The sequence below is a fragment of the Tachysurus vachellii genome, chromosome 15, assembly GCF_030014155.1.
Source record: "Tachysurus vachellii isolate PV-2020 chromosome 15, HZAU_Pvac_v1, whole genome shotgun sequence".
NCBI classification, from domain to species: domain Eukaryota; kingdom Metazoa; phylum Chordata; class Actinopteri; order Siluriformes; family Bagridae; genus Tachysurus; species Tachysurus vachellii.
In genome coordinates, this window is record NC_083474.1 from 9,536,120 (window position 1) to 9,549,611 (window position 13,492).

At 38.7% G+C, this 13,492-nt stretch overlaps 1 protein-coding gene across 3 annotated transcripts in view; it reads left to right on the forward strand.

Moving 5' to 3' along the window:
- Positions 1-13,492, forward strand: part of mark4b (MAP/microtubule affinity-regulating kinase 4b) — a 37,985-nt gene that overhangs the window by 5,951 nt on the left and 18,542 nt on the right. For all 3 annotated transcript variants that reach the window (XM_060888494.1, XM_060888492.1, XM_060888493.1), the window contains exons 2-3: positions 5,298-5,495; positions 6,710-6,763. In XM_060888494.1, the coding sequence (XP_060744477.1) occupies positions 5,298-5,495; positions 6,710-6,763 (252 nt within the window). The remainder of the gene's footprint in view (positions 1-5,297; positions 5,496-6,709; positions 6,764-13,492) is intronic.

Genomic DNA, 13,492 nt, shown 5'->3' on the forward strand with positions numbered 1-13,492 from the left:
TCTGATTGGTTGGAAGGTGTTGATTAACTTTCTATAACAACAACTATATTGTGTCGGCTTAATATCACTGCAGTTATCTATATACATTAGAGCTCGGGCTAATTCACAGGGACTTATACTCCACGAAAACAAATTGTTAATATAGTGATGAACTCCATGCTGTTACAGGAAAATAAACAGCAGAATGTGGTGAAGCATCGGTTGTATTTCTATAAGAGCTTAATTATTTGTGCTGTGTAGAACAGAGAAGACAAGTAAATCATTAATAACAACACACGGTATCTGTTAGTTGTGTTTGTTCTGATATAACTGACACAACACATGAGGAGTTTGCTGTACGCTGGCTCTACGTTCAGTTCATTTCCGTAGCAGGTTATTACAATCGGCATCGATGTGCTGCAGCAGCAACAAGCCTGATGAACCGGCTTTATTCGACACTGCACATGTTATACCTTGCTGTTTCCAGTACACAAAAGCAAAATATTATCATCAAACCACAAACCTGTGAGTCGATTGAAAAGAAAGCTGTCTGTAAACAGCGTGATTTACTGCCTATGCTCCTGTAGGGATTGCATCATGATTTTGTTTGGTGTGCTGATTGTGGCGATTGACCGCCGATGCTGGTGGCGTCCCTTTGTGTATTATGAGAGCACTGAGGAGGGGGATGGGATCTCTGTGCTCTCTACACTTACCAGATGGGTCTCAGCTGGGGCGTTTTGTTTGGCTCTGTGATCACATGCCAAGGTGAGACTTCCCAAGCAATCTGAATGCTCTCTGTCGCAGGATTTCCAGCAGTTTGTCTGTCAAAGACATGTATTATATCGCAGGGATGTTTATACAATTTCTGTGAGGGAAATTAAGCAGCTCGTAGAACAGGATATTTTAGTCATACATCAGGAGTTGGATGTACAGAATCAGTAGCTTTGCTGTTTTTCAAGGTTTTTTATTTGTCACATACATGTTCCATACATGTGATATAACAAAAAAGTTATATATAAAAGTTTTTTTTGTTTTTTTTTTAAATCATCATCCCACATCGCAATGGCAAACAGAATCAATGACAAACTAACTCAGGATATATGCATACTAACAGTGGAAGAAAATGAACTATAATAAACATATAAGAAAGTATAGTAGACTGTAGAGAAATGTAATATCTCTGTCACTGTCACCTATGCTTGCTCATTAGGGACAGATGTTAGAGACATATAGTATTGTAACATTTTAATTAATAGTTTTTAATTGATTTAAAAACTTTAAATGTATGTATTCAATGATTATTATTATTATTATTATTTATTATTATTATTATTATATTGTTTTCTTTATTTTGTTTCTATACTTCTGTAAAGCTGCTTTGAGACAATGTGAATGGCAAAAAGTGCTAAACATGTAAATTGAATTGAATATAATATAATAAAGTGCTTACAATGTGATTATACCACATGCAAATGGTCATTTAAGAATGTTATCAGCACAGCCATGGGGTCTGTTATATTTTTTTCAAATTTGGTGAAAAAACTGGTGAAAATCACAGATCTAGCAGATGTAACAGTTTTACATTTATTGTAGGATTGCAAGTAGGACTGTATATAATGTCAGCTTGAATTTAACGTGTGCTTTCAAGTTCAGGGATAAACTTCTGATAAATTATTAAATCATTGCTATGCATTCAGTCTGTAATGAGGCAGTATGTGGTATTTATAATAGATACAAAAAATGCTTGAGAACCATAATACATATCAAATAAATAGATACAGGGGGCACAGTGGCTTAGTGGTTAGCACGTTCGCCTCACACATCTAGGGTCGGGGTTCGATTCCCACCTCCGCCTTGTGTGTGTGGAGTTTGCATGTTCTCCCCGTGCCTCGGGGGTTTCCTCCGGGTACTTCGGTTTCCTCCCCCGGTCCAAAGACATGCATGGTAGGTTGATTGGCATCTCTGGAAAATTGTCCCTAGTGTGTGATTGCGTGAGTGAATGAGAGTGTGTGTGTGCCCTGCGATGGGTTGGCACTCCGTCCAGGGTGTATCCTGCCTTGATGCCCGATGACGCCTGAGATAGGCACAGGCTCCCCGTGACCCGAGGTAGTTCGGATAAGCGGTAGAAAATGAATGAATGAATGAATGAATAAATAGATACATAATGAAGAGATACGTAAAGAGAAAAACCATGAGACAGGCTTAAAATGATTCAGCCAAAAATGAAAAGTTCTACTGAGTGCTTGCTGTAGCCACATACAAAAGCGAAATGTAGAAAATGTAACTGCGAATGCCTGAAACAGATTTGTTTGTCTTAATAGGCCACACCATTATATTTCTAAAAGTGGTATTAACATAACATGTTGTAGCATCGCTTATGCGTGCTACAAGTAATCACTTTCAGAGAAACGAAGCTAGAAATATTGAAAATTGAGGAACTATTCTGTGCAAATTTTGAAACGTAACGCCAGTGTGAAAAACAGGACATGAAACAGAGTGGCGACAGAAAGGATGACAGAAGTGGTCCTGAAGCCGGATGGGTGGTTGGACAAGCAAATAACCCTGACCTGTCCTGACACCATCAGGGGCCTCCGTGTCCTACTCCACACAGGATGATGCTCAAAGCAGAGGTCTACTGTCATGAACTTCAGGGCGTGGACTGAAGCAGTAGAGCATTTACAGTCAAGCGTCATATTTGTGGCGAGAAAAGATTGATGTGGTTTGGAACACGATGTTGAAACCCGAAAGATGTCCCAGAGAAAGAAAACAAATAAGGATAATATGAAGTTGTTAATGACGTTTAAATCCGATGTTAAAAATGCTTAAAAGGCTTTATTGTGACAGATGACCTTGGAAAGATTTAGAGTTAATTATTTAGAAATGGCGGCAAATAAAGAAACTTTATGTGAGGTTTAAGGTCACATCTGCTCCACCTAGTACTCCTTTTGTTTCCACACACAATCAGCAGGCATTTTTTTACATTTAAATATGCGTATCTTCTTGTTTGTGTTCTGCATTATACCACATGAAGCTGGTAGAGCAAAAGGATACTGTTTTTTCTGGTTGTTTCTTCATGCTTTGTAGACAGGAGAATCCTCAGATCAATATTTCTGAGTACAATGGGGCTTGAGATGGAGAATTGAAATGCGACGTCATCTTGGCATCCTCTTGTTATTAACAAGGTGTGGCTTTGGGTGTGGAGATCCTTTCCCCTCCTCCCAATTTGCTTTTCTACAAATGGAGCTGTGCCTGCAGTTGATCTCAAACACCCTCCTGCACCTCGCCGTCAGTTACCCTACCCCCCACACTCCTGATTAATTAAACTGCTGTGGCAATCACAGACACAAGCTTTGGGAGAATCCATGTGCTCTTCTTGAAGAGGAAAATATAAGGAGGTGAAAAGAACTTGCAAAAGATAGCAGTACTGGGTAGAAAGTAAAAATATACTAGTGGAAGCTAAACAGTGAAGATGGTTAGGTACAGTTTGGTTGTAAAACGTGTTTAAACGCGTGATAGCATGTTTGTTGTGCAGGCATGGTCTTCCTGTTTAACAGAAGGGCAGGACTGGAGGTGATCTTCAGCCCGAGACAGGAAGTGTTACAGAGTTAGGGATCAGACTTGGGGGGGGCAGAAGAATTAAATCAATTTCACAATTATTTACTATTGGAGTTGGCGTCAGATGTTCAGGGCTATGTGAAATTACAGCGAAACTTCAGTCACATGTAGTTTGTCTTTTGTGAGTGTGTAGTACGGTACCGTTGTTGCTCGAGGGTATGCTTTACAGCAGTTTTTGTTTGTTTGTTCATCTCAGGTGTTTATTTCTTTTTTTTTAGGTTCAATGAGAAATGCTGAAAGGTAACTATTTAAACCCAAATTAAATGATGCACTTATTAGTGTAAAAAAATGCTCGTTTCATTAATGTTACATTCTGTAGTTTGTAACTTGCATCGTAACCAGTTAAGTTACTGGGAGAAGGTTTATTTTACATTTACAGTATTTAGCAGACGCCCTTATCCAAAGTGATGTACGTTTATCTTATTTATACAGCTGAGCAATTGAAGGTTAAGGGATTAGCACTCATAACCTTCCGATCGGGAGTTCAACACCTTAACCAGTGAGATACCACTGTTTTAAGACCAGTATACGATGATTACACCATTATAAGTCAGTCTTATGCTTGTGTAATGAACTGTAAATGGGAATTAACAGCTGGCGAGTAAAGACCTGAAGAAATATCAGCCCACACAAGGCTTACGACTGGTCTGAGGAAGCATTCGAGGAAGTGAGGCAGTATGAGTCATACCCCATTTGCATAGGCTTCAGAAAATGCATTTTGTCTTTTTTTAACTTCTTATTGTCGCTTAAATCACAGATCTGTGTTGCACGTGTACGTGTGCATGAAAATGAATTTTCACCTTTCACTTTGCTATTGTGAACGTAAGCCTTTTATTGCACTGCTACACAACTTTTCCTGTTTTGTTTATAACAAAATGGCAAAGACTTGGTATTTACATTTATTCTCAAAGTTATGGGAGACATTAATCAAATGAAAGGACTTTTGTGTAAAATAAACTTTGTACATAGATATTATGCCACAAAATCGACAGTTAATAAATGCAAATTGTCATTCTGGAGAAAAATATGTCGTAGTCTCAAACTACAAACAAAATAATGTCCTCTCGATAAATGTGTTAAATATGCAAACTATAGTATATTAACATGACATACAGAAATATATAAGTTAAAACCTAAAATATGACAAATTATGTGGGTCTATTTTATAGATTCATTTTTCGTACATTTTCAAGACGGACCCCATAATTCTGGACTATATTATATTATATTATACAGATATATTATCTGTAAGTTATATCCTACGCTATAAGTATAATTGCATAATGGCTATGACAAAATGGAAGGCGCTTAATAACATATTTACTGTATGTTCACATGGGCCAACCTGAGGAGATTCACCATAGTGAAAAGAATGCTGCGGTGTCACTTAGCATCAAAGTGCAAAGACGGTTTAGTGGCATAACACATTCCAGAGTAGATTAAATCTTAAACAGCACAACATGCACCACTTCACACCTCAGGCCTATCAGCAACTTGCATAGAGACGTCATTTACACGCTTTTGAAAGTGCTATTCAAATGTCTAATGTTCTCACTTGTTACAAGGCAAAGTATAGTTTGTAATCCAGTCATGGGAAGCACCCTGTATTAGTATTACATCCTGCTCAACTCTCTCATTATAGCCACCAGGCTAGTTTCCACAGAAACATATGTCTAATTATACTGTTTTTGCTTCTTCTGTAGCATGCTTCACTCTCTGCCAGCCGATCGGACAAGGGCTCAACCTGGTCGAATAGGTCGCTGGGAGCTCGCTGCCGTAACTCCATCGCCTCCCTCTCAGACGAGCATCCACACATCGGCAACTACCGACTGCTCAAAACCATTGGCAAGGGCAACTTTGCGAAAGTGAAGCTGGCACGCCACATCCTCACTGGCAGAGAGGTAGAGTGTTTGTGTGTGTGTCTGTTTAGTTCTGCATACTATAGATTAATAACAGGGGTGTCCATATTCTCTCTTGATGGGACTGTCTTGCATGCCTGGCTCTATAACTTATTTTCAATTCCTTCATGAGCTGAATTTATTTAAAAAAAAAAGGAAATCCTTAAAATTCACTTCGGCCAAGACGTATTAGTCAAGATTAGTGACAGATTTGTCAAAGTGACGTTCAACAACACTGGAACAGTATTTTGACGAATGAGCCTGTCTGTCATTCTTGCCAATATACACAAAGCCTTGCCTTCATACGACACAGAGTATATAGAGTTCAGTTAGAGTATATAGAGTTCAGTTTTTGCCTGATAACAGTCCCAAATATTCAGCATGTAATGTTTATAGCGTTTTTACGACTTATAACCATTACATTTCCTTACATTTTCCCAAGTCAATCTCTCTCTGTTTGCCATGTGCTGGCTGACTGACGGTGCTAGCGTTGTAGTCCGAGCTTTTTGTTTTAACCCGCTCGGCCTTTCAACTGCTCTCAAGCCAGGTTATAACACTATAACAACATGATATTCATCCATTTTCTGTCTTCTCTGTGCTGTTTGTTCTTTATAATGAGTTTTCAACTGACTGTCAGTACCTGGGTTGGCTAGTTAGCACTTGTGTACCACTTCATGCATTTCGATAAAGGTGGTTCCACTTTACCTGGCTCTATATGTGATAAGCTGCTTGTTGAACATCCCATTCCTGATGTAGTTTCCTTTTAGCTGTTCTAATATCCTCCACAATTCTACCAATCACATACTTCTTAAATTCAAAAAGGTGTGGTATCACGACTGTCACAACCTAAATGATACTTTGGCCACAGATAAATAAATAACTAAATAAACAAACAAATCAATAAACTCTTCGCACACATATTGATCACTCACACTGAACCGATAACAGTGAAATCATTCAATTCAATCATTTTTAAAAACATGACTTTATATAACGCAGTCTCACAGGTCACCAGGACTGGATAAGGACATTCGTGTAATATCTAGACTGTATTTTAAGTGACAGACAGTGTTTTTTGCTTTCTGCTATCACAGTGTTATGTGGTGTGTTTAGTTCCTGTAGCTTTTACAGCAGTGTGAAATGTGACCTTTTTATATGCAAGTCAGATGTAAATTGGATCGTTTAAGTCACGTATGACCTTTACATGTTATTTTCAGGTTGCAATAAAGATAATTGACAAAACCCAGCTCAACCCAACCAGCCTGCAAAAAGTAAGTATAAAAACTCACCTTCATAATTGATTTGATTTCATTCTTTTTTTAAATATTATTTTTTTCTATCCTAGTGTAGTTTGCACTTAAATAAGGTTTGGAAATTGGATAATATAATACAAAAAGTAGGAATTAACTACACTCTTTTGGAACAAAAATAAACTGCAAGGTCCATGTTAAAGGCTTGTTTTAGTCATATGTTTAAAAACACACCGCCTGTAAAAAAAAAAAAAAAAAAAGAACTTTGACCCTGATTGTTGTGACTGGAAAGTGTTTTGTTATGGTGTTTTTGCAGGCTGCTTTGAGGCAATGTTTGGTGAAGTAATATATAAATAAAGATAAAAAATATGTTTGCATTTTGGGCGGGAGTAGAAAGATCGGATTGATATCCGATTCGCCGAGACACATTTGGCTGCTTGGGTAGCGCCGAGACACTAATGTAAATGGAACAGTTTTAACAAATCAGATAGCTATCGGATCAGAGAAAACAGAGAAAAATGAAGTGACCAGGGGTAAAAAGGCCCTAAGTCATAACAGAATGGCACAATCATCAAATAATCCCTGTTCAAACATTTGCATACCTTTAGTTTTTTAATATTGTGTATTGCCCACCTTAGCATCAACCATGGCATGCACTCTTTTGTTATGAATGTGCATGCGGTCCTTAATTCTCTCAGGTGATATAGCTGCCCATTTTACTTGGCAAAATGCCTCCAGTTCCTGTACATTTTTTGGTTGTCTTGCACAAATTGCATGTTTGAGATCAGCCCAAAATGATATTGAGGTCAGGAGACCGTGTTGGCCTCCAGAACCTTCACCTTTTTTGTGTTGTAGCCATTGGAGGGTCAACCTTGACTTATGCTTTGAATCATTGTAATGTTGGAACATCCGAGGGCGACCCAGGCACAGTGGGGATGGTGTAATTTTCACCGTAGGTCTTGTTGACTCCTCTTCAAACATAGCATTTATGGTTGTGACTATAAAGTTACATTTTGGTTTCATCACTCCAAATGACCGCTCCAGAAGCTGTGAGTCTTGTCTAGTTGCTGTCTGGTCTACTGAAGGTGGGCTTTTGGTATGCGCACAGTAACGGCTTTCTCCTGCCAACTCGATCATGCAGGTCATGTGTGTTCCATTTTTTTCCTAAAGCAGCCTGCTTTTCTCTCAAAGTTGTTTGTGGGATTTTGTTTGCATCCCAAACGAAACTTCTGCTAGTACTGGGTGAACTCTTTCTTGGCCTACCTGACTGTGGCTTAGTATCGACAGAACCTCTTATTTTCCACCTCTTTATCAGAATTTGCAGCATTTTCAAGTGTTAAGATATCATTTTATATCCTTTTCCTGCTTTATAAAGTTTAACTACCTTATTACGCAGGTCCATTGGTCCATTGGCAGTTCTTTTGTCTTCAGACTGGTGCAGTATTCAGCCAAGACAGTGCATAACCTCATGAGCTGAGATACTCACTGACTATTTATGCACAGACAATAATTATAATTACAATGAGTCACAGGCATGGAAACCTCACTTTAATAGCCATTTAAACCTTTGTGTGTCAGCCTATGTGTTTATAATTCAAGGATATGTAAACATTTGATCCGGGTTCTTTAGGTGATTTCAGTTCTTATTGGGTTTTAAAAGGAGTCAAACAACTTTGTGATAATTAATGACCTCACGTGACCACTATCCTTAAATACGAAAAAAAAGTAATTTTCATTATCAGTCATATTTTCCAAATAAATGGCAATGTTTAATAATTTCTTTTAGGGTATGCAATCTTTTGAGCATAACTGTATATTGCTATATTAACTATATACTATATTACTGAGCAACAAGCAAATCAAAATTACCCATCAAATGTATTTAGTTCAAAACCTGCCCCCAGTTCCTGGACTTTTTATGGATTCTTTACTTATTCAGTCATCAAGTGGACTGCATATGAGAATTATTATGCATGTGAAGGGAAAAAAATCATTACAAGTTTAATAGATTTTTATTGCTTGTATGTAAAATGAAAGGCGTGTGTGGTTCTGACTTTATCGTGTTGCTGTGTGGCGCTTGGGTGATAAGACCTGCAGAGAGTTGTAGTTGAATGTGCAGCAAATGTTGGTTCACTGCCTCATCTGCACTGCATAGCTTGGTTAGAGTGCACCACCTCACCAGTGCTCCACTCCCTTTTCTTGCAGCTAGTCAGTACTCTCATTTCCTCTTCTCTGTTTCAGACCACTCATCTTCCTCTTTATTTATACCGCTCTACCCTTTCATATCAGTATTTAGAATCAGCATTTGATCATCACTTGTGCGAAGGGTATTTTGTTGTGAAATGTAGAGTTGATGTTTTTGCTTTTTTCATGGACAAGTTGATTTGTTTTCACTTTCCACAGGGCCGTTGGACAGCATGTTGACTTTGGCAATAGTAGAAATTCATATCTGACAAAATACTGTGATGTAGCAGTACACTAGTTCCTCTAATTCTCACAACTGTACATCAACCTTTACGCTAATACCGCCAATAACAACACCATGCTTGTCGTTGTGTAGATCACAAATTGTCCGTTGCCTTAATGACTTTTCTGAGGCTAAAAATGAAACTTGTCTCTGTTATCAATTATGTATTAGATTATTTTCTTGATTACACACCATTGCAACTGTATATCCACTCTGATGGCCGTGTGGCAATTAACCGCTAACTTCTCAGAGGAATAAGAATACGCAGACAAATTAGCAACAGAATGTCTAAGTACAAATATTCCATTATAAACATATTTAATGTGTTTCAGGATGGAAGTTTCCTTCAACACTTCTCTAATATTTGATTTCACCTTGTTTCTCTTAAAGAGATCTCACCAATGAAAACATTTAAATTGTTTTAATTCAACCCAGAATAAGGGTTAATGCCTGTTTCTCTCCTGTCCTTTTTCCACTGGTTCTTTTCCTTTCTCTAATTCCATCTCTCCATCAATCGGTTATTTCCGCTCTTTTAAACTCACTCACTCCCACATAGACATGCAATCCAGTCCCTGCCACAGGGAAAGTGCTGCTTGTGTAGAAGGTATTGAATGACTAAAGAGAGGTCAGTGTGTTTGTTCATCGTTACAGAGCTGCTGTGTTATGTCCACCGTGAACGTTTACTGTCTCTTGTGAGTAGCAGAATACCAGATCTGAAGTGGGTACAGTGGATTATTTGTGTCTTTATTCTCGTCAACAGTCAGCCCCCAGTCCTCTGCTACACAGGCTATTTAACAAATTACTTTTTTTTAAAGAGCCAAGATTGATGACCAGCTTTACACACTAATGCATAATACATAAATTAAGTATGGTTCCTTAGTAGGCCTTTTGCTTTGAGGATGCCGTTCCATACCCTCTCTGCCTCTGCATTAGATAATGCTCCTCACTGTCAAAGTGTATCGATTAAGGCTAAACCCAATTGAATTGATCTGGCAACAGACTACTGTGTAAACTGAGAGGTGCCCCAACCCCAGGACTGAATCTCCACTTCTCTACTAGGCTTTTCATCCAATTTAGGTATAAGACCCAATCAGTTGACCGCAGTCTTTTACCTTGTAATCATATTTCTAATAGGTCTAAGGTGGTATGGTTGATATGTACTGTACAGGTTACAGAATGATGTTTTTGAACCCTTAAAGTGATGCTTTGATGAAACTAGGGGGAAGGAGCTTCAGGAGGCCATTAGGGTGAAGGGCGGTAGGGGGTTGGGTAGCTCCCATTCAAGTTCCTGCAGCCAGGAGCTACATTCCAGACAGGCAAACAATGGGGCCATCCCAACCTAGAGGGGGTGGGGACCTCTACGGGGCCGTGACATAGGAGCAAGACAACGAATGAGCAAGCTACTATGTGATGTTTCAGTATATGCACATAATAAGGATTATGAATACATCTAAATCATGGTACACATGCTTTTTGATGAAGTGCTGTTAATTTAATGCTTTTTTTTTCTCTGATTAAAGCTTGTTAAAATATGGGAGAAGCTAGAGCCTTTTTTAATAATATTTTCAATTATTAACAGATTATTAGAATACAAGCTTAGACTACAAAATGAAGGCACTGTATTGCATTTGTGAGTCATGTCACGTAGTTTCTCCTTGAAAAAAATATTAGGATGCGCTCCAGTAAGATTGAACACATATTTCTTTACCACCTTTAATAGGAACATCCGTGTCCATGCTCATACCTATACTTGCAATCAGCCAATCATGTGGCAGCAGCATAATCAATAAAATAATGCATGTAGCATTAGTGTTCATGTCAAGAATATAGATTAGCGGGAATCGGCATGGTTGTTGGTGCCTTTCAGACTGGTATGAGAATTCCAGTTTCATTACATTGACAGGAATTCTAAAGTAACTAAATAACCACTCTTTATAATCACGGTAAGCAGAAAAGTAGCTCAGAAGACAAAATACAGCAATGTTTGAAACAGATGCTCTACAACAGCAGAGGATCACATCAGCTCACAGGCTCACCAACACTAGATAGTTGAAGACGTGAAAAAGTTAGTGCCTAATTTCACTGACTTGATATGAAAATCTAGACCCAAATATGCATAAGATTGCACATTGTGCAAAATCTTTTACTTGTAAATTGTTTATTAGTACAATTTGGATTTTAGTAGCTGTGTCATGGAGCACAATAATGTTTATGGAAATATTAATAATACTGTTTATTGTAACTACTCAGCTGTCTCTAAAATGTGCCATCGATGACAGGATTCGTACACAGTTGTGCAGAATGTCTTTGTCTGCTGTAGCATTACAATTTTCTTTCACTGGAACATAGAGGCCCAAACCTGTTCCAGCATGACAATGCCCCTGTGCACAAAGCAAGCTACATGAAAAAGAAAAATGATTTGGCAAATTTGGTGTGGAAGAACTCAAGTGTCCTCGACAGAGCCCTGTCCTCAACCCCAAGGAACAGCTTTGGGTTGGACTGGAATCATGACTGTACCCCAGACCTCCTCAAACAACATCAGTGTCTACCCTCAGTAATCTTTTTCTGGGATCACATATTCCCACAGTCATGGTCCAAAATCAAGTAGAAAGCCTTCACAGAAGAGTGGAGGTTATAGTTAACAGCTAAAAAGGGACTAAACCTGCACTGGGATGTTCAACAAGCACAGTCTGGCGTCATTGTCAGATCTTTTCAAACATTTGGCCATATAGACTTTTTGAGTAGTTTTAGTAGTCTTTGTTTAATATTACTTTGGTTACTAGTGGTTGTATCCCTCAGGTCAGTGTTACCAAGCTTTAATATGCGGCTCGCATGGCAGTACAGTAAATAATACGATGATATGATCATGTGGTTAAAATGTATTTTTCATTTAAATAACATTAAAAACAATCAGGGAAGCATAGAAAAACGAATGTGCTCTATTACAAATAATAATATATATTTATATAATTTGTCTCGTCACTGACTCACTGCGTCCTGCGCAATAGCCAGTTTTTGGCGGCCTGCCAGAAGCTAGTTTGTGTTTCATGCTAGTTAACAACTTGTGTTTACTGTACACACGGACTAAAAAATGGATCGATTTCTTATCAAACAATCCCGCGCACAAAATGAACAGCAACAAAGCAATGTGACTTGGCATACTTTGCGGTGAAAGTGGCTCTGCTATTGACTTTGTCCTATCAGTGTGGCTCACATGAAAAAAATAGTGAAGACCACTGCCTCAGGTGTAACTGTAGTCATGTAGTCACAACATTTGTCATAGTTAAGGTTGTGGGTTTTTCTTCATTAGTGTGTACCGGAATGCTGCATTTTATAGTGAAATCATGTAGATATCCATGCAGCAACGAGGAGGGAAACTAAGGAGGTCACCTGAACAACAATTCAGCTTTGCGTTTGATAAGTCCTAAGTGAAGGAAAAAGTGATGCAACCCCATAAGCTGCTTTGTGTAAATCCTTAATGCTACTGGAAGGTGGAAGGAGAAAAACGCAAGGCATACAGCAGAGGGCTAAATTATTATTCCTCTCTGTAACCTGGGTTGGGGGCATTGTCAGTCACAGAAATGAGAAACAGAGACATAAGCATAATAAGATGGAGTGATGGTGAAACAGAGAAAGAGAGCGCCAACAGACACAGACCGGGGCTGGCTGTAATCTTGGGTCACCATAGTAACAGTGACGTGTGTCTGGTGTCTGGGAAATGAACCAGGAAGTCCTATCTTTAAAAGACAGAATAAGAGGAAGGCTGTGCATAGATAGAAAGATGGGTAGGAGTTGTGGATTAGCAGGGTTATTATCTTTAGTGCACTGCTGACCAGCTGATAATCTTATTCTATTATTGCTAGTCCCTGTTGATGATGTGTGTCAATAAGTGTTTAGAGATGAAGGGTGTGTCAGGCATCGTAAAGATGGTGTTACCCTGAGTTAGCATTTTAGATGGTGTTACCCTGAGTTAGCAAGTTTTGAGGACACGCATATGTAAATTTGAACATCCCAATCCAGATTTAGCCCCCCTATGTGGTTAATTACCCGCACTCTTCTAGGAACAATGTTCAATAAATTTTGGAATGTGACCATAGGATTTGCCCATTCAGCTGCAAGAGCGTTAGTGAGGTATTACGGTGATATCAAGCGAGATGGCCCGCGGATACTAGTCCATCTCTAAGGGGATCAGTGGGATTGAAGTCATGACTTTTTGTGCGTGCCACTTCAGTTATTCAACTCCAGCTTTTGCGATAGAAATTGTTATACAGAAACAGGTTCGG